This window comes from Cebus imitator, unplaced genomic scaffold (assembly GCF_001604975.1).
Source record: "Cebus imitator isolate Cc_AM_T3 unplaced genomic scaffold, Cebus_imitator-1.0 Scaffold53, whole genome shotgun sequence".
NCBI lineage: Eukaryota > Metazoa > Chordata > Mammalia > Primates > Cebidae > Cebus > Cebus imitator.
In genome coordinates, this window is record NW_016107368.1 from 5,369,772 (window position 1) to 5,390,391 (window position 20,620).

Here is a 20,620-nt window from a genome sequence, read left to right on the forward strand (position 1 = left end):
AAAAAAAAAAAAAAAAAAGTAAACGTATTGCAGTCATTTTAACACTCTGCACCCAACTGATAGCCAAGGGCAAGGGTCTACTCTCTCCATCCCGAATCCAGCAGGGGGCGTAATGGACGTAAGGTAAACAATTCCTGGGGAAACTTTCCTGCTTCCCACCCGACCCCGCCCAGCCTCCCGTCAACCAGTGCGCAAGTGCGAGGAGGCGGTGCCCAGCGCTCCGCCGCCCCGCCCTCCGCAGAGGCGAAGACGTCACTGAGCAGCGACGCGCACTTTTAGGACGCGTTTGTGACCCGCCTTCCGGAAGGAATCCCCAGCGGCTAACTATGGCGACCGCCACGGAGCAATGGGTGCTGGTGGAGATGGTACAGGCGCTCTACGAGGTGGGTTCCGCGCTGTGAGCGGCCCGCGACTACACCTGGGCCTGGGGAGGTTGGGACTGCGTGTGTGGATTTATGGCCTGAGACCTCAGCGGGACTGGCTCTGTTACGCCAAGACTCGGGTTCTCTTGCTGGAAGGAGTGCCGGGATCTTCCAGTCCTAGCGGCTGAGTATAGGGAGGAACGGGCCGGGCTGAGACCGAGGGTCTTGGTTTGAGTTCTTATGCTCCGGGTCCCCTCGAGGCTCGGGAAAAGAACGCATGTAAGAGGATGCAGGAGACAGGTCTGCAAAAACCAGTGAGACGTTCGATAAAACAGAATGGTGAAAATGAGTGGAAAACCTTCCTCTGGGAAGGTCTTAAGGAAGTCAGTTCCTTGGAACTATGAACAGTTAATTGGGAAATAGAATTGTAATAAATTGGAGTTTGTTTTTGTCGAAACCAATTTATTTGGGATTTGTAAATCAATTGCCATTCTTCCATGTACATCAGTTTTCTGTCTTACAAAGATACAGTGAGTTTAGTAGATTTTTATTTTTATTTATTAATTTATTGAGATGGAGTTTCACTCTTGTTGTCCAAGCTAGAGTACCATGGCGCAATCTCAGCTCGGTGCAATCTCAGCTCACCACAACCTCCGCCTCCCGGGTTCAAGCGATTCCTGCCTCAGTCTACCGAGTAGCTGGAATTAGAGGCATGTGCCACCACGCCTGGCTAATTTTGTATTTTTAGTAGAGAAGGGGTTTCTTCATGTTGGTCAGACTGGTCTCAAACTCCTGACCTCAGGTGATCCGCTCGCCTCGGCCTCCCAAATTGCTGGGATTACAGGCGTGAGTCACCGCATCCTGCTGTAGATTTTTAAAGGAAGAATAGTTGAGTTTTTTTGAAAGGCTACTTACTTCAGATACATAAGATAATATGAAACCAGAATGTCAGTCTTAGTGTTCATTCGTTTATGAGATTCCCCGCGCTGTCCTTCAGAGCTTTCCGAATCTTCTCTGAGTTATTCATTAGGAACTTATTTTATTTTTTTTAGACAGGGTTTCACTCTGTCGCCCAGGGTGGAGTGCAGTGGCGCAATCAGCTCACTGCTGCCCTGACCTCCCAGACTCAAGCGATCCTCCCACCTCAGACTCCCCAGTAGCTGGGACCACATACCACCACACCCAGTTAATCTTTTTTTTTTTTTTTTTTTGAGAGGGAGGTCTTACTATGTTGCCCAGGTCGGTCTTGAACTCCTGGCCTCAAGCAGTCCTCCTGCTTCAGCCTCCCAAAATGCTGGAGTTACAGGCATAAGCCACCATGCCTAGCTGGAACTGAATTTTTAAAACTTAAATAGCCACATGTAACTAGTGACTGTCCATGTTGGACCACACAGATCTAGATGCTAGTAATAGTGCAGTGAACAAACAGGCAAAAGTCCCAGTGCTTATAGAGCTTACATTTATTTCAAGTGAATTTCACGTTACTTTTGATGATTTAATATTACCAAAACTTAATATCACTGTCTACCGGCAGGGGTAATGATGGTGTTTCCATTGCAAGACATATTGGGAATTTTATCTTGAAACATAGCAGAGGGAGCAGATGTGACTCTCTGTTATCCTCATATATTAAGTGATGTCCAGTATTAGGTTAGACTGACCTAAAATGAACCACTAAAATTGAATCATCTTTTTTAATATATGATATTTTTAAGAAATGGATTTTCTGTTAAATGTTGTTCCCATTTTGAAGACTGAAGTAGTATAACTTCATATTTCAAAATTGTCCAGGAGGGAGACTTGGGAGAACTGTATGTAACATTTCCTGGAGAGGAAAAGAAGTGGTTTTTGTGATTTTTATTAATTCACTGGTTAGTTTCTCAACTTTTCTTAGGGTGATTTATTTGTGGAGTGGGCTCTAACTAGTGACTTGGGCAGATGTTTGCCTGCTGGAATCTAACTATTGAGAAAACTAAAAGGGTATTTAGATTTATTCATAAATGAATTGTATTCAGGGGGATCAGCAAATTTTAAAACTCATCCTAAAGAGAAACTTCTTACTCCCAATTCTTATGCACATTGAATATAGAATTTGAGTAGTCTTTTATGGTGACCCCAAAAAAGAAATAAGCACTGAAATTAAATAATCTGATAGTTGATATTATTTTAAATATTGAGATTCTGTGTTAGATTTTATTTTTTTTTTAGTTTTAATTTTTATTCCCAAAGAAGTTTTAAAAGCCAAAAATATTAGGGGTTTTTCATGTGAAGGAGAAATTGCCTGCCATTAGAATTGGGGAAAGGAGTAAATAGAAATTAAGGGAGCTTTGAAAGTAAGTAGTAAGAATTAATAGGCTAAAAGTCATGAGGGGCAGTATATGCAGGTGTGGTAAATTTTATGTGCAGATTTTAGAAGTGTATGCTTCATTTCTTATTTGTTTTTTACTCACTCTTAGGCTCCTGCTTACCATCTTATTTTGGAAGGGATTCTAATACTCTGGATAATCAGACTTCTTTTCTCTAAGACTTACAAATTACAAGAACGATCTGATCTTACAGTCAAGGTAAGAAATTAAATCTGTTTCATTATTGGGTATGGGATTATAGTTGCTATGTCTTTCCAGAAAGGATTTGTGGTGGCTCAACTATGTGTGTTAAAACATTTTCTGTAATGTAAGGAAATCAAGGGGAGTGAAATATCAGGGTAGGCAAAATATGGGGAAATCTAGAAATAAAGTCAGTACCCAAATGCAGAGCATATTATGGTCTTGGATACTTTGCTAGGAGTAAACAGCGGTCTTGGAAATAGGTGGTTAGAGGGAAGCATGAGCAGCTACTGGAGTTTGAATGTTGATATGAGTGAGGGTTGTGTGAGCTGCTGCAGAATAGCACAACTGTTTCTGAAGTGTGAAAGTTTCCCCTGTGGTCTTCTTAAAGGAGAGTCAGAGTAGAAAAGAATCCTACCCACGCCTACCTCAGATCAAATTTTGATGTGTTGTGTATGGTAAAGGAAAAAAAAATCCTGAACGTAGAAGTAAAATTTTCATGAATTGTCAGGTCATCCACAAAACTACATGGAAAAGAGCCTCTAGCGAGTGATAAGAAAAGAGGTGAGGGTGGTGCCCAAAACTCACAAGTGATTCTGTTTTTATTCTAGCCACAACTGGACATGGTATTTCTAGCAGTGTATTCACTGCGATTTTTCCATTACAACACAGTTTCGATATTGCTGAAGTTGATGTAAAGTGACTCGCCCTGCACTATATTTTAACCCTTTTTCTCCTGTAGGAAAAGGAAGAACTGATTGAAGAGTGGCAACCAGAACCTCTTGTTCCTCCTGTCCCGAAAGACCATCCCGCCCTTAACTACAACATCGTTTCAGGGTAAATTGATTTTGCTACTTGAAGTACTTACTTGTATGGGGTTTCTTGTAGTAACCTGCTGTATATAGTGCTTTATATATAGTATTCCTTTTTTATTTGAAACAAAACATTTAGAAATTCCCGGGAGTAACAGCTTTAGCTCCTGATTTTAAATTTATTCTAGGGATGATAGAGGAATTTTTTAAAGTCTCCAATTTAAGCATTAATGTTTGCCCTTTCCCCCTGCCAAAAAAAAAAAAAAATGTATATATATATATGTGTGTGTGTGTGTGTGTGTGTATATATATATATATATAGAAAATAAATAAATAAATATATTTTCAAACTAATGCACATGTGTTAATATTTCAAATGGTCAAATACTTGAAAAGCAACAGACTCCTTTTTACTCACCTGGTGGTTTTCTGATTTTAAATCTGTTGCAGGTTACCTTCATAATTCTAGATACTGTAGTATGCTTAACTCCTGTTTTCTGATTCATCAACTATAAACAACACCTGTTGACCCATGCGGTATAAATTATGGAGTTTCCACTCACTTGCACCTCTTCCCTCCTTGCTTCTAGTGTCTCATCTATTTTTTACTTTTTATTCTCTTGGCTATCTTTGCTGTATTGTATGTATTTTCATTAATTAAGAAATATTTTAAGAATACAGAAAATTGATATTAGACACCTATATATACCCACCACCCAGAATTAATAGACATTAACATTTTGCTATCTTTACTTCAAACTTAATTTTACAGATAGATACAATATTGCGAATACATCTTAAGAAATCCCTTCTCATCCATCACTTACTCTTGCTTCTCATACACATAACCACTGTCTTGAAGTTGGTGATGATTGTCTTTCCTTTGCTTATGTTTATAATTTTACCATATATGCCCGTTGCCGTGAAAATACTCAGTTTTTTTTATTTTAAAATGTGACGCAAGATATTTTCCTGAGTATATTCTAATTCTGATCTTATCAAAGAGGAGCTTTTATTCTTCACTTCTTATTCTTCACTTCTGTAGACCTCTTTAGTCTTATAAAAGTTTTACATATTCTGAAATCAGACTTAACAATCTCCTATAGTTTGGTCTGTTGAGGTCTTAGGGACTCCTTTCCTACCCTAAAGGTCTAACGTGATTGTTTTCCATATGATGGTCAGTTGTCCCAGCATTATTAGTTGAATAATCCAGTGTTTACCTACTGCTTGAAAATCTCCCTTCTTTGGTATGCCAAATTCCCTTCTAAAGGACCTGTTCTGGCTTTTATTTTTATTATTGGGATATATATGTATCTCCATGTACCAGAGACTCATTCATATTAATACCACAGCTTTATAATAAACATTGATTAGAGTGTCTTTCTACTTCTGTGTTCTTCAAAATTGTCTCAGCTATTCTTGACCCTTCTTTGCTGTGAGTTTAGGTTTAGGTGATCATATTTGACCAAAAAAATGTGTTTGGGTTTTGATTAGAAGTGTGCTGAATTTATGGATTAATTTAGGAGGCTTGGTATCTTGCTGATACTTAATCTCAGTACCTGTTTACATGGTATATATTGCTTGTATACTTGGGTCTTTAATTTCTACCGTAAAGTTGTTGTCATAAAGAGTTACCTTTTTGTTTCTACTTTTTATTTGGAAATATTTATAGATTGACATACAGCTGTAAGAATTAATTCAGTGAGATTCCTAATGTCCTTTACCTACTTTCCCCCAATGGTAATGTCCTGCATAACTGTAGTGCAGCATCACAGATGGGAAATTGACATTGCATATCTTTTAATAGATTTATATCTAGGTACCAGAGAGGTTTTGTTTCTATTGTGAGATGCATCTTTTTTTTCTTGTTTCTTGTCTTAATGCACTGGCTAGGCTACTTTTCCTTTGATGCTGAATAGGAGGGGTGATGACGGTCTTCTTTTCCTCTAACAGGTGGTTTTTAAGAGATAACCTATATTAAATTACAGATATTCTTTTTTTTTTTTTTTTTTTTGAGACGGAGTTTCGCTCTTGTGACCCAGGCTGGAGTGCAATGGCGCGATCTCGGCTCACCGCAACCTCCGCCTCCTGGGTTCAGGCAATTCTCCTGCCTCAGCCTCCTGAGTAGCTGGGATTACAGGCACGCGCCACCATGCCCAGCTAATTTTTTGTAGTTTTAGTAGAGACGGGGTTTCACCGTGTTGACCAGGATGGTCTCAATCTCTTGACCTCGTGATCCACCCGCCTCGGCCTCCCACAGTGCTGGGATTACAGGCTTGAGCCACTGCGCCCGGCCCCAAATTACAGATATTCTTTTGTTTTTCTTAGTATACTAAAGGAAACATTTTGATAATTTCTTAAATCAGAGTATTGTGACAAATATGTTTTCTGCATCTCTTTCTATAATCATGACTTTTCTAATCAGTTGCTGTATCACATTTTACTGATACTTTTCTTTTTTGAGACAGTCTTACTCCATTGCCAAGGCTGGAGTGCAGTGGCACAATCTTGGCCAACTGCAACCTCTGCCTCCCAGGTTCAAGCGATTCTCCTGCCTCAGCCTGCCAAGTAGCTGGGATTATGGACGTATACCACCACACCTGGCTAATTTTTGTAATTTTTTAGTAGAGATGGGGTTTTGCCATGTTGACCAGGCTGGTCTGGAACTCCTGACCTCACGTGTTCCACCCACCTCACCTTCCCAGAGTGCTGGGATTATAGACATGAGCCACCATGCCCAGCTGATAGGTTCTTTTAATTACTTATGCATATTTAAATTTAAAATTTTTGTGAGAAAAACCACAGTCTACTATGCCGCCGATTCTCAACCCAGATTTTCACTCTTTAGAAGTAACAGCTTTCTATTTCTTTAGCTCTTTGTCTGGTATTTACCTTCTTTTTTTTTTTTCTAAAGAAACTTGCTTTTGTTATTCTTTATTTTCTTCTTATTTTTTTCCCCCAGTTTTTGTTACAGTTATGCATTGCTTAATGACGGGAATACATTTTGAGAAATGTGTTAGGTAATTCCATTGTTGTGTAAGCATCGTAGAGTGGACTTACATAGACCTAGATGGTGTAACCTGGTACACACCTAGACTATATAGTACAGCCTATTGCTCCTGGGTTACAAACTATACAGCATATCACTCTACTGAATACTCTAGTACTTGTAATAAAATTATATTTGTATATCTAAATATATTTAAGTATAGAGAAGGTACAGTAGGGCCAGGCATGGTGGCTCATGCCTGTAATCTCAGCACTTTGGAAGGCTAAGGTGGGCAGGTCCCTTGAGCCCAGGAATTTGAGACCAGCCTGGGCAATAGGACGAAACCCATCTCTACCAAACAATGCAAAAGATTGGCTAGGTGTGGTGGTGTAGGCCCGTAGTCCCAGCTACTTGGGTGGATGTCGTAGGAGGATGGCTCGAGCCCAGCAGACGGATGTTGCAATGAGCTGAAATTGTGCCACTGCCCTCCAGCCTGGGCAACAGAGCCGGACCCTGTCTTTAAAAAAAAAAAAAAAATAGTACAGTAAAAATACAGTGTTATAATCTTATAGGACCACTGTTGTATATGTGGTCCGTTTTGTCAACTGAGATGTCGTTATGCCGCATGTGACTACATCCAATAATTGTAGGAGATTGAGACTGGCTCTCTGAAAACACACCTACACTCACTGTCCCCAGGCCTGGAATAGCTCCTGTCATGCTTTTGTGTGGATTGGGGGAAGGTACTCTTCCTCCAGCAAGTGCCCGGTGCCTGTGGTATAGATCCCTGGGTAACCCTAACATGACCCCAGCTTGTGCAGTGGCCTTGCTCTGCCCTTTCTCCTGGCAGAGTTCAGTTGTAGCATAATGTGTCCTTAGATAATTTAGTGATTATATTTTTGTGACTTCATTAATACCCTCGTTAGTTGGGCCAGTGTTATGAGACTGTATTTTCTTTATTGGATACTTTTTTTTCCCCAGAGTTAATCATTTTTGGTCACTTGCTTGGTTCTATACTTTGGCCTATGATTTGTGTTGTTTTCCTCTAGGAGTATAAAACTCCATTCAGAATGTTCAAACACATTAGTTGTCTATTGAATTCACTTTCTTTGTACTTCCTGTATCCTGCTTCAGTCCTGACTGGTCGTTATAAGCAGCTGCTATACAGGGTGGCCCTGGAGTGTCCCATCACCATTAGCTTGAGAATTTCCTCTCTCCTGCATTGGCTATTTCCTGTCTCTTCGTTTACAATATATTCCAGATAGACTTCAGAGAATGGTCATGGAAGGTGGATTTTTTTTTTTTTAAACTTACACATCTTAAAATTTTTTATTTTTACCCTTTCGCACTATACTGTTTGTTTTATCAGTTTTTATTAATCTGTTAGACACTCCCTCAATACCTGGTGATTGTTAACATCCCTTCTTTTTTTTCCATATGCAGAATATTTTTATTGTAATCAAGAACATTATGTAAATTGTTTGCAGAAACTATAAGAAAAGTGAAGGGTGTTTTGTTGATAGTGATACATTGAGTGTTACTTTCCTTCAACTTAGGCAATATCTATTTACATTCAATACTGAGTTGACACAAGAGTAAGTGAATTTACTTAAGTTTTTTTCCCTTTAAATAGCAGCCTTATTGTTATATAATCTATACATTATAAAATCCACCATTTTGAAGTGTAAGGTTTTTTCCTTTAAACAGCAGCTTTCTTGATATATAATCTATACACCATAAAATCCACCAATTTGAAGTGTAAAATTAAGTGGTTTTTAGTATATTCCCAGAGTTATGCAACCATCACCACCATTGAATTCCGGAACATTTTTATCACCCCAAAAGAAATCCCAAAGCCAGTAGCAGTCACTTCCCATTCCTTCCTCTGCCCAGGCCTTGGCAGTCATATATCTACTTCTTTTATGGATTTGCGTATTCTGGACATTTCACATTAAAAGGAATAAACAGTACTGAGCCTTTGTTTCTGGCTTCTTTCACTTACCATAATGTTTTCAGAGCTCATCCACATTGTAGCATGTATCCATACTTCATTTTATCACTAAATAATATTCCAGTATATGGATATACACATTCTGTTTATATGTTAATCAGTTGATGCACAATTGGGTTTTTCCCCTCTAAGAGTATATGAAAAAATATAATATATATGAATAAAAGTGCTATGAAATAATATATACACATTTTTGTGTGGACATATGTTTTAATTTTTCTTGGATATATACCTAGAAGTAGAATTGCCGGGTCGTATGATAACTCTGTGTTTAACATTTGAGGAATCCCCAAACTGTTTTCCAAAGTAGTTGCATCATTTTGTATTCCCACTAGCTACATATGAGGTTTACAATTTCTTCACATCCTCAGCAACACTTATTATTTTCTATTTTATTATAACCATCCTAGTAGGTGGGAAGTGAGATCTTGCTTTAATTTGCATTTCCCACATACCTAATGCTGTTGAACATCTTTTCATCTGCTCATTGGCCATTTATATATTTTCTTTGGTGAAATGTCTACTTTAATCCCTTGGCTGTTTTAAATTGTGGGTTCTTTTTATCATTAAAATTATAAAAGTCCTTTATATATTTTGAATACTCATCCCTTGACAGATACATGATTTGCAGATTTTTTTTTCATTCTGTGGGGCTTTATTTTACTTCTCTGATAGTGATCTTTGAAATTCAAAAGTTTTTTATTTTAATGAAGTCTCAACTTATGTATTTTTCCTTTTGTTTGTGCTTTTTTTGTCATCTGTAAAATCTTTGGCCTAATCTAAGGTTACGAAGATTTACTTCTTGCTGTCTTCTAACAGTTTATAGTTTTTGCCTTTATGTTTAGTCCGTAATTCGTTTTGAGTTAATTTTTGGGTATGATGTGAGGCAGAGGCCTATCTTCATCTTTTTTGCAGGTGGATGTCAAGTTGTCCTAGCACCATTTGTTGAAAAGACTATTTCGCTTCTGAGTTGTTGTGTTGAAAATCAGTTGACCATAATGTGAGAATGGTCTATCTATTTTCAAGAATGACAAACTAAAATGCTCATTGAAAGCCCTGTAAAAATGGGTTTGGCTTTTTCTTCTTTTCTATTAAGGTATAATTGCTAAATAAAAGTTGTAAATATTCAAGGTGTATAATGTGATGATTTTATATATATATTATATATTTTACACACACACACACACGCACACACACACGCAGTGAAATAATGTCCACAATCAATTAAGATATCTGTCACCACATTTAGTTACCATTTGTGTGTTAGAGGGATGAGGATGGAGTGGGCTCCTTGACTGGGGACTTAGCAGTAGAATAATCAGACAGGGACCTGTTCATTTATTTGAGGGGACCCCAAACTTAGTATATATAGTTTTTATTCTCTAGGCTTTGTGTTTCCCAGGAGAGGAGTTCTCTAGTCTGTTACTTTGCAGGTGGAAAGCTGCTTTCCACCATTTGAGAGCTGAGTTGAAGGCAAGAGGCTCAGGATCTTACCATTATTATGTAACTGAGACTTAATTTTTGTCTTCAGAATGGCACCCGTGCCTTCACTCGTTCTTAGGACTTCCAGTTTATACACAGCCTTTCCAGAGAGCACATCTCTAGTTTTTCTTCAGGGTGGAGGAGGGTAGTGACTGCCTGTTATTTAGGCACCCAGCCAGTCCTCTTGTCAGCCTTTCCCATTTTCCCATGTTTAAAGGAAGCTGGTGCCCCAGTTAGGGAGCATGTTTCAGGCATTGCTGCTCAGCGCTTCACTGCCAGCCGAAGCTTGGCTTTCTCTCTGATCTTTTTGACTTATCAAATACAACTTGTCCATATGCTTTCCGGTTTCCAACATTTGGTCACCTCTTCTCTTTGTTCTGGTCTGGGTAGATTTAGACCTTTAAACTTTCTAGGCATTTTGCATGTGCCTTCTGAGTGTGGTTTCAGAAGAGATCAAGGGTTGAAGTGGTTTTAATGTTAGCTGATATTAAATGGTATGAAGAAGTACCAAAGCAGGGACAGTAAAGAGAGGTGGAGTTGCTATACATATTTCTTGTTCATTTCTTTTGACTGCTCCATATTCTTCTGTTGTGTAGGGCCACCAAATTTTGCTTCTCCATTTTCCTCATGATAGACACTTAACCCGCCCCCCATTTCCCACTGCCGCCCATGACTAGTATTCCCTAATGAACCTTAATATTCCATTGAATTTCTCTGGGGGCATAGAACCAGGAATGGGATACCGTTATATGCCTACCTAATTTTCCTGTAGGACTTTGCTATGTCATGTACGGTCCCCTGAGTTAGTATATGGGAATTCAAGTTTTCCCTACATCTCTGTTTAGCAATACTGTTTTCTTTGGGCTTTTCTTATTATTTGAGCCTTTGAGCATTATTTCATCTACTTTTTAGCTGCTGGAGTTTTTCACTTATGTGAATGCCTCTTCAAATCTTTTACTTGTTTTTCTACTTAATTCCCAGTCTTTCTTTTGATTAGCAAAGGTTCTGTATACCTTGTAGATTTTAATCCTTAGTTTTTGACTTAGCACCCTATTACGTTGATTCTAAGACACAACTGTTTTTTCCTAGTTTAAAATCTCTGAAGTGGGGATGAATCTTAAAGCTGCTCAGAGTCACTGATGAGTCATTGTCAGCCAGGAAGGTAGTTTGTGACATGATTGTCACTGCCTGTGTGTCAGTGAATCTGGTGGTGGCGGGCTTACTGTCAGCACTCCAGTTGAGGTGTATACCCTACTGGTCAACGTGGCAACTAATGGCCAGAGAAATGGCCAGACCTGCAGAGCAGAGGCTCACCGAGGCTGTGATGACAAAGGCTTTGAAGGTCTCTTTGTTAGACTTCCTGTTACCTTGGGTAGTATCAGCTTACTTTCTAGAAATGTGATTAGATTGGAGAGATGATAAAACTATTCGATTAGTTCGATAGGAAAGTTCCAGCATCAGAACTTGAGACTGGGTGACAGTTAACATGTCAGATAATATGATAGGGGAGCATGCTCATACGAAATGCCAAGGTACTGCCTAGAGCAAGAAGTAGAATATGGTATGAAAATCAGTGACCTAAAGGAGAGGAACAGAACTTGGCTAAAGAAATTATAGAAATATCTTGACTGATTTATCTTGCGTTTTCCTTTTCATAAGTATAAACATAGTGTAACAAAAATCTATGTCTAAGAAGGTATAATTGACCTTTTCATTAAGCATAAACTAAAAAGCTGTACATGACAAAATATTATTGTATTTTAATTGACACTGTTTCTCTTCCTTAGTGATAGATAAAATACAATTGATGACATCTTAGATTCAATGAAATACAATAAACGTCTTCTCTATCACCCATCTGTTAACTTTGTCTTTGGTATCTTTCGTTGAACCAAATTTCTTAATTTTGACTTGGTCAAATGCATCCATTTTGGCCTTATGGTATGTGTGGTTGGAGACTTGGTTAAGAAATCCATTTCCTACGCTGAGGTGCCAAAAACATTCTTCCACATTTGGTTATCTTTTCTAAAAAAACTTTTAGGTTTTTACTATGTCTGGAATTCACTGTGTACCTGGCTGTTCAACTTTACCCATAGAGAAAAATTTGTGTGAATCCTAGTGGTAACTGCTCTCATTTTCCAGCTATTCGTATGCACACAGTTCTATTGAGTTCTAGATGCTTTCATTGGTCTCTGCCTGCTTGCTCCAGTACCAAACCTCTTGTTAACAGGGGTTCGTAGTATTTGCTTTCTTCTGGTGAAGCACCACCTCCCTATTTCTAAATTCAGTTAGCCATTCCTGAACTTGTATCTGCCTATGTAATTATTGAAGTTTATAGAGCTCTGTTAGAAATCCTGGTGTAATTTTAATTGTGATTGTATTGAGTTTGTAGTTTATTTTGGCAAAATGCAGTATCTTTAAAATATTGAGCCATACCTTCATCTGACCATCGTATATCTTATCATTTATTACTGTCTTTATATTTTTCTTGATATTGTAAATACTTTGTATTTTGTTACCTGTATTTGTATTGAATCCAATAGTTTGTTGGTTTCGTTTTTTATGTAAGGTGATCGTATCACCTGCAGATAACAATGTGACTCTTTTCAGACGTGTATGTGTGCATGCGCACACACACTTGTTTGTTTATTCACATTTTTGGACTTACAGTTTTACTGGTATGGCCTTTAGTAATATGCTGAATAGTAAGAAGATACCAAGCATCCTTGTTTTATGCATATTCTTTTTTTTTTTTTGAGACGGAGTTTCGCTCTTGTTACCCAGGCTGGAGTGCAATGGCGCGATCTCGGCTCACTGCAACCTCCGCCTCCTGGGTTCAGGCAATTCTCCTGCCTCAGCCTCCTGAGTAGCTGGGATTACAGGCACGTGCCACCATGCCCAGCTAATTTTTCATAGTTTTAGTAGAGATGGGGTTTCACCATGTTGACCAGGATGGTCTCGATATCTTGACCTCGTGATCCACCCACCTCAGCCTCCCAAAGTGCTGGGATTACAGGCTTGAGCCACCGCGCCCGGCCCCATATTCTTAAAAGTAATGTCTCTGTTGTTTCCCAGTTAATATCTGTAGGTTTTAGGTATTATAGTTTTATCAATTTGAGACCATTCCCCTCTGATTTGAGTTTTATAAATAGATGTTGAACTTTACCAAATGTCATTTCTGCATCTAAGATCATTGCATGACTTTTCTTTATCATGTTGTATTTTCTGAAATTCTTGCTTGTTATTTAACTTCTATTAATATATTTCTTGGGTGTACTCTTGCTTTTCTGACTTAGTTGAACACTTAATTTACATTTTTAATCTTTTCTAGTACTGATTCACAATCTCTTTCCAAAACCCTGAGTGTAATTCAGAATTCAGGCTTTAAAAAGATTTTGAAAGATAATGAAGTACATATTTCTTATTACAGGACCACTCTCACGCGGTCTGGGCCGCATCCCCAGAATAGTTTCATTCCGTAAAAGAAATAAAGCACTAAAGACTTTCATATCTGTTTAGGACAGGTTTTGCTACTGAATGAACTTGCTGCAAACTTTCAAAATTGTGTATGAGGGATAATGAACTTTTCTGTCTATGTTTAAGCCTATAAATTCCCTGCTAAGAACTATTCCAGCTGTAGACTATACTCGTTTTTTGTTTGTTTGTTTTGTTTGTTTTTTTGAGATGGAGTCTCGCCCTGTCACCAGGCTGGAGTGCAGTGGCGAGATCTCAGCTCACTGCAAACTCCGCCCCTGGGTTTAAGTGATTCTCCTGCTTCAGCCTCCCAAGTAGCTGGGACTACAGGTTTGCACCATCACACCCAACCAATTTTTTTTTTTTTTTAGTAGAGTTAGGGTTTCTCATGTTGGCCAGGATGGTCTCGATCTCCTGACCTTGTGATCCACCTGCCGCAGCCTCCCAAAGTGCTGGGATTACAGGCGTGAGCCACCACACCCAGCCTGTAGACTATACTTCTTATGCGTGTTATTCAGACCTAAATATTTTCTAATTTTCATTTTAGTTTTTTCCTTTGACTAAAGCATAATGTTTTCCTTTAGTTTTCTCCTTCTCAGCAATTTATAATCTATTGCTGTGTAATTAGAAAACATGTTCTGGATGATAGCTTTTCTGAATATAGCTTTTCTGAATGATTCTGCTGCTCTTGTCGAGACTTGCTTTATGTCTTATTTATTGTAAATTTTGCAAATGTTCCATGGCTTTATCACAAAAATTTATGTTATGTTTCTTGTATTCAAGGTGTCTTGTGTTCATTACATCAAGCATTTTAGTTTTTATTCAGTTAGTTCATGGTCTTAGCCATATCTGTCTGATATGTAAATGAATGAGAAAGAAAGAGACCGTAGATAACAGTATTACCCACCATGTGGATTCATTCTTTTCTGTTTTATTTTTAAATTTTTAAGTTTGAAGGTATGTCAGTAGGTATATGTGGGTTCAGCATTTTTACATCTATGTTCATTATTTCTGACGATAAATGTTTTACTTTAAAGTCCATTTGTCTGATAGCAGTGTAGCTACACCAGCTTTCATTTAGTTGTTATGTGATTGATAGACTCTGTTTTCAGTTTTACTGGCATTGTGTGTAGTTGTTTCTTTTGTACATAACTGAATTTAAAAAATAATCCTAGTATCATCATTTTTTAACTGAAGCATTTACTCTGTTTACGTTTATTTCGATTACTAAGTCGTTTGTGTAATAAGCAGTAATATCTGCTGAAATATGAGGTGATTCACAATTTTCCCAGTAACATTTAAAACAGTTTTTTGGCCAATTTGATAATGTAAACTTAAAGGGATATAAGAAATAGGCAAAAATAATGTTATTTGATTTATTAATTTAATTTCACATATATATTTAAAATGTCATTGTGCAAATAATAAATTCAAAAATACTGCACTTTGCTCCATGCAGTAGTTTTTTTTTTTTTTTTTTGAGATGGAGTTTCGCTGTTGTTACCCAGGCTGGAGTGCAATGGCGCGATCTCGGCTCACCGCAACCTCCACCTCCTGGGTTCAGGCAATTCTCCTGCCTCAGCCTCCTGAGTAGCTGGGATTACAGGCACGCACCACCATGCCCAGCTGATTTTTTTGTATTTTTAGTAGAGATGGGGTTTCACCATGTTGACCAGGCTGGTCTCGATCTCTTGACCTCGTGATCCACCCGCCTCGGCCTCCCAAAGTGCTGGGATTACAGGCTTGAGCCACTGCGCCCGGCCGACAATAGTTTTATTCCAATTCTTTATAGGCATCTTGGGGACCATATTTATCATTAGAAGCATTGAACAATTTATGTTTAAAGTCTGTGAGTTTCACTTCTGTCTGATGCATAACTTTTTGAATCTGTGTATGTTGCTATCTCTCAAAATTTTACCCAAGTCTCACTCAGTATTTGTGATTCTACACTTGACCCCTTATAGGGTTGCTTTTTGTTATGGTCTTTAAAAGGTGCACTTACTTGGTTGTGTAGAGCTTCATTTTGAAATCCCACTCCCAGGAATATTGTGTGGGAAATCTGTACAATATCTGTGTCAAGTTATTTTACCTTTTTTATTTTAAAAAAATGATTTCTTCAAAACATCTAAACGTAGCATTGTTATAGATCATTTTTGTAATTAATTAGTAGTGGGTATAGCTGCATATATTAGGAAACCCAAACTTAACATGGCTTAAGCAAAGTAGAAGTTTATTGGTCTTCATAAGTGTGCAGTGAGGTACTGCCACAGATGATCAGGGACCCAGGTTACCATCCTGGTGCTCTGCCCTTGAGGTGTGTGACTTCCATTCATAAGTCACCTTAAGGGAGGATGGCAGGCAGATGGATAGAAAAGAGGCTCCTTCTGGCCCTGTCAGCTTGGTTAAGGCAACGTTGGCCATACCTGGTTTCAGGAGCAGCTGACAGATGTGGTCTTTTGTTCCAGGGCAGTGTAAAAAGGAGAATACATGTTGGGTTGGCAACTGTTGGTGCCTTGCACTAGCAGTGGAGTATAATTACAGGAGTGCCCAAGTGATATGAGAGACTGAAACATCACCTCCCTGGTACTCTCTGTTACCTCAAGGATTACAACTAGGAAAAAATGTGTTGTAGGTGCTATTTCTCTTAACATTCTTTCTAAATACCAGACTTTTACCTTTTTTTTTTTTTTTTCTAGACAGAGTCTTGCTGGAGTGCAGTGGTGTAATCGCACTGCAGCCTTTACCTCCCAGGCTTAAGTGATCCTACCACCTCAACTTCCCAAGTAGTTGGAACTACAGGTGCATGCTGCTGTGTCTGACTAACTTTTCTACTTTTTTTTTGTAGAGATGGGGTTTCACTATGTTGCCCAAGCTAGCCTCAGGTGATCCGCCCACCTCAGCCTCCTGAAGTGCTGGGATTACAGGCCACTACTCCCGGCCTTACATTTTTCATTTCTTTTTTCTCTTTTTTCTTTGCATTTTTTCTGCTTGATCAGGTTTTCTTGATTAGACTTCCCTTATTCTTTTCTTCCCCTCATGCTTAACATAAGTATTTCCTGTCCCTTTTTTTTTTTTTTTTTTTTTTTGAGTCTGTGTCACTCTATTGCCCAGGCTGGAGTGTAGTGACATCATCTCGGCTCACTGCAGCATTCGTCTCCTGGGTTCAAGCGATTCTGCTGCCTCCAGAGTAGCTGGGGTTATAGGCATGCACCACCACGCCCGGCTAATATTTTTTGTATTTTTAGTAGAAACATGGTTTCACCATGTTGGCCAGGCTGGCTCCAGACCTCAAGTGATCCACCCGCCTTGGCCTCCCAAAATGATGGGATTACAGGCGTGAGCCACTGAACCCCAAATGTTAGTTAATCTTCCTCTCCTCCATAATTAGCAGTACAGAGACTTACTAGACTCCTTCTGCTTAAGTCGTTCCCCATCCCCACTCCCCATTTCTTGATGTCCTGGTCTGATATTTGACTTCTACTTATTTTATACCCTCCAGGATTATTATTTTTGAGAATTACCTTCTTCTTTACCTATTTACCAGTTTCTTATTGCTGATCTTTAGGTATTTATTTTTTTATCCATACAGCTTCTTTAGGCTTAAAACTACTCTCTCTAAAGTATATTCGCTATTAGATTGTTATGTGGATATTCGGAGAAGGTAATCTGTATCTCCTAATGAGAAATGTTTTTATTTTACCTCCTTGGGTGACAGTCAGTGGATAACAAGTTCTAAGTGGATAGTTATTTTCCCTGCAGCCCTTGGAGAATTTCTGCATCATGGCCTGGCCTCTGTTCTAGGGAGACTAGTGTCAGTCTGATTGTTGTTCATCTTATGTTTTTTTCAACTGGCTTTCACTATTCTTTTTATCTGTAAAATTCTACAGTTTTACTGTCATGCATCTTGTAATTAATTCACATTTATCCTCCTTGGGATTCATTTTTCTACTTCAGTCTGTGAATTCCTGTCTTCCATGAATTCTGGGAATTTTTTTAGCTGTTATCTGTTCAAACATTGTCTCTCACTTTTTTCCTCCAGTGTTTCCCTATAGAACTAATGTTCAGTGTACTTGTAACCTTCATATCCTCCATGTTCAGTATGCACTGTTTCATATTTTTACATCTGTTGTTAATCTCAGTTCTGTTTTTCATTTTTCCGTTGTGTCTGATGGGGTATTTAATGTATCTTTTGGATTTCTAATTTTATTGGCTCTTAGATTTTATTTCTGGAAGTTATGTTTGGCTATTTAGCATGTCCTTGGTTTTGTTTGTTTGTTTTTGAGGCAGAATTTTGCTCTTGTCACCCAGGCTGGAGTGCAATGGCGCAATCTTGACTCACTGCAACTTCTGCCTCCTGGGTTCAAGCAATTCTGCTTCAGCTTCCTGAGTAGCTGGGATTACAGGCGTGCAGCACCATGCCCGGCTAATTTTTTTGTATTGTTATTAGAAATGGGGTTTCACTGTGTTGGTCAGGCTGGCCTTGAACTCCTGACCTCAGGTAATCTGCCCGTCTCGTCCTCCCAAAGTGCTGGGATTACAGGCATGAACCACCGCACCCGGTCCAGCCTGTCCTTTTCTCAGTAGCCTTTTAACCTTTCCTTATATTTATACTTTTGGTCTTCAGCACTTCCTAGAGTCCAGCATCTTTGCATTCTTGTGCGGCGGCCCTTCTGTATGATTCACCTGCCGTCTCTCACTCATGGTCAGGTTGTGGTGTTTGACTGGGAAAGTTGTTTTCTCTCTTTTGAGTTCTCTCAGGTCTTGATTGTGGAGATGACTTTCTGGTTGGTTTTACTTGCTTCTGCAGCATACCCTGTAAGATTTTAGGTTCCAGGATTCCTGTATCAAGTGTCCGTTATGACTTATTTCTGCTAGCCTGCATGGGGCACAGATCTGAGACTTCCATATCTCAATGGAAACTTTGTTCCTTCCCTACTCCAATCACTAGACAGAAACAGCATCCCTGTATCGCATCATACTGCCTCCTGATAGCTTTTGAGCCGTTGTCAGGGATTTGGGATGTACTTGTTCTTAATAGTTTGTTTTCTGTGTATTAACAGTGTTTATAGAGTGGTCTCAGCATTCACAGCAGATTTAGTATAAGGTTGTCTACCTAGGTGTTTTGTTTTGTTTTGTTTATCTTTTTGTAACTGGCAATACCTGACTATGGAATCAGGGAGGACTTAGGAAACTTAAGGAAACCCTGAGAAGTAGGAACCTAAATAACATGATGGAATCAGAATACAGTTGAGGAGGTGAGTGGCACTGGATTTGAAAGAAGCCCTTGAAGCCTTAGGGAAGAAGAAATAAAATATTTAGAGAGCACTTCTTATGGGCCAGGCACTTTTATAATACTGTAACAATTTCCCTGAGAAGTAGGTTCTCTCTCTGCTTTAGTGTTGAAGAAACTGAGGATCACGGAGGTCAGTGATGTACATAAGCTTCTGGAGTTACCAGTAGCTGTAATGCAGACAGGATCTGTCTGACAGACTCTACAACCCATGTTCTTTTCACTGAGTCTTCTTGCCTTTTGTATGAGTTAGTCAGCTTTCATGAATTTACTTCAAGTTGTCATTCTTTTCTTTTCCTGATTTCCTAGCATCTGTATTTTCTTATGGATGACCAATGCTGTTAAAAGGTATCAATGAGTATAGTGTTTCTCCATCTTTTCTGGCTGCAGTGCATTTTGTAGAGCAACCCAGTACTGGACCAATACAGATACATAGTTCCTTCATTCACTCTGTACCATGGTTCTGATACTTTCCTTTCTTTTACTGTTTCCTCTAGTTAAAATAGACTGATTGTGACTAACTTGGTCTCACAGCTTTTTAACAGTTTGCAACCCATAATTTGAGCCCATGATTTTGAAGCATGGCTCATGGCTGGAGTATAGATCAGCAGAGGACTTAACACAAGTATGCTCAGGAGCACATTCCCCTGTCCCAGCTGGGCTCACATCTGGCTCCAGTGTAGCCACCACCCACATTCTCCCCACTCTCCAGCAGGAGTGTGAGGATTCCTCTTAAACAGCATTCCACCATTAACTTTAGACGTTGGGAACATATCCCACTTATTCTTTAGTGGCTTCCTATAGATGACGTTTCTTTTTAAGTCACTTGACTGTACAAGATCATAACTCACTCTGCCTGTTCTTACCTTTGATCTTATTTTATATTTTCTTCCTCTTTAGCTTATTCCAGATTTTTCTGAGATACTTTATGTAGCAACTTCATTCTTAAGCAAGTTTTAAAACCAAAGCATTTAAGATTTGCCATTCATTCATCTTGGAATTCTAGCTTATTTTTCTTTTTTATTTTAGTAGTACAAGTAGTTTATTAAAAATAAAATTTGTGGAAAAATATTTTAGTGTACCATGCTCTGTTATTACTTTTCAAAGACAAGAAATCAAAGATCAATATGCAGATAGGGTAGGATGACAACACCATGTTGTTGTGCCTGCCACCAAGGTAATATGATAGCATGTAACGTGAATGTGTAATTGACATGTACCACTCTTTATCTCTTCCCTAGCCCTCCAAGCCACAAAATTGTGGTGAATGGAAAAGAATGTATAAACTTTGCCTCATTTAATTTTCTTGGATTGTTGGATAATCCTAGGGTTAAGGTGAGTAGCACATAATGCTGAAGTGGACAGATAACATTACGATTTAAGAAACTGGACATAAAAGACAAATGCAGGCCCGGCATGGTGGATCACTTGAGGTCAGGAGTTCAAGACCAGCCTAGCCAACATGGTGAAACCCCATCTCTACCAAAAATTACAAAAATTAGCTGGGCATGGTGGCACACACCTGTAGTCCCAGCTACTGGGGAGGCTGAGGTGGGAGAATCTCTTGAACCTGGGAGGCAGAGGTTACAGTGAGCCAAGATGGTGCCACTGTACTCTAGCCTGGACAACAGAGCAACACTCTGTCTCCAAAAAA

General features: G+C 38.9%; 1 protein-coding gene across 4 annotated transcripts; it reads left to right on the top strand.

Annotated features, from left to right (window-relative positions):
* The first annotated feature begins 17 nt into the window (after nucleotides 1–17).
* Nucleotides 18–20,347, top strand: LOC119471229 (serine palmitoyltransferase 1-like). 4 transcript variants are annotated; one of them, XM_037738436.1, is made up of 4 exons: nucleotides 18–383; nucleotides 2,819–2,926; nucleotides 3,651–3,745; nucleotides 20,208–20,331. In XM_037738436.1, exons 1-4 carry the CDS (start codon nucleotides 327–329, stop codon nucleotides 20,314–20,316), a joined length of 369 nt encoding a protein of 122 aa, XP_037594364.1. In that variant the 5' UTR covers nucleotides 18–326; the 3' UTR covers nucleotides 20,317–20,331. The 4 variants fall into 4 exon arrangements, with proteins under 4 accessions (XP_037594364.1, XP_037594365.1, XP_037594363.1 ...); XM_037738437.1 differs by lacking the exon at nucleotides 18–383 and adding an exon at nucleotides 394–662 and having other exon boundaries at nucleotides 3,657–3,745; nucleotides 20,208–20,347; XM_037738435.1 differs by lacking the exon at nucleotides 18–383 and adding an exon at nucleotides 394–662.
* Nucleotides 20,348–20,620: the final 273 nt, after the last annotated feature.

Coding starts and splice junctions, on each gene's coding strand:
- LOC119471229 (XM_037738435.1), top strand. CDS start 603: ATGCTCCGGGTCCCCTCGAGGCTCGGGAAAAGAACGCATGTAAGAGGA. Junction 2,927..3,650: donor GATCTGATCTTACAGTCAAG/GTAAGAAATTAA, acceptor TTTCTCCTGTAG/GAAAAGGAAGAACTGATTGA. Junction 3,746..20,207: donor AACTACAACATCGTTTCAGG/GTAAATTGATTT, acceptor TCTCTTCCCTAG/CCCTCCAAGCCACAAAATTG.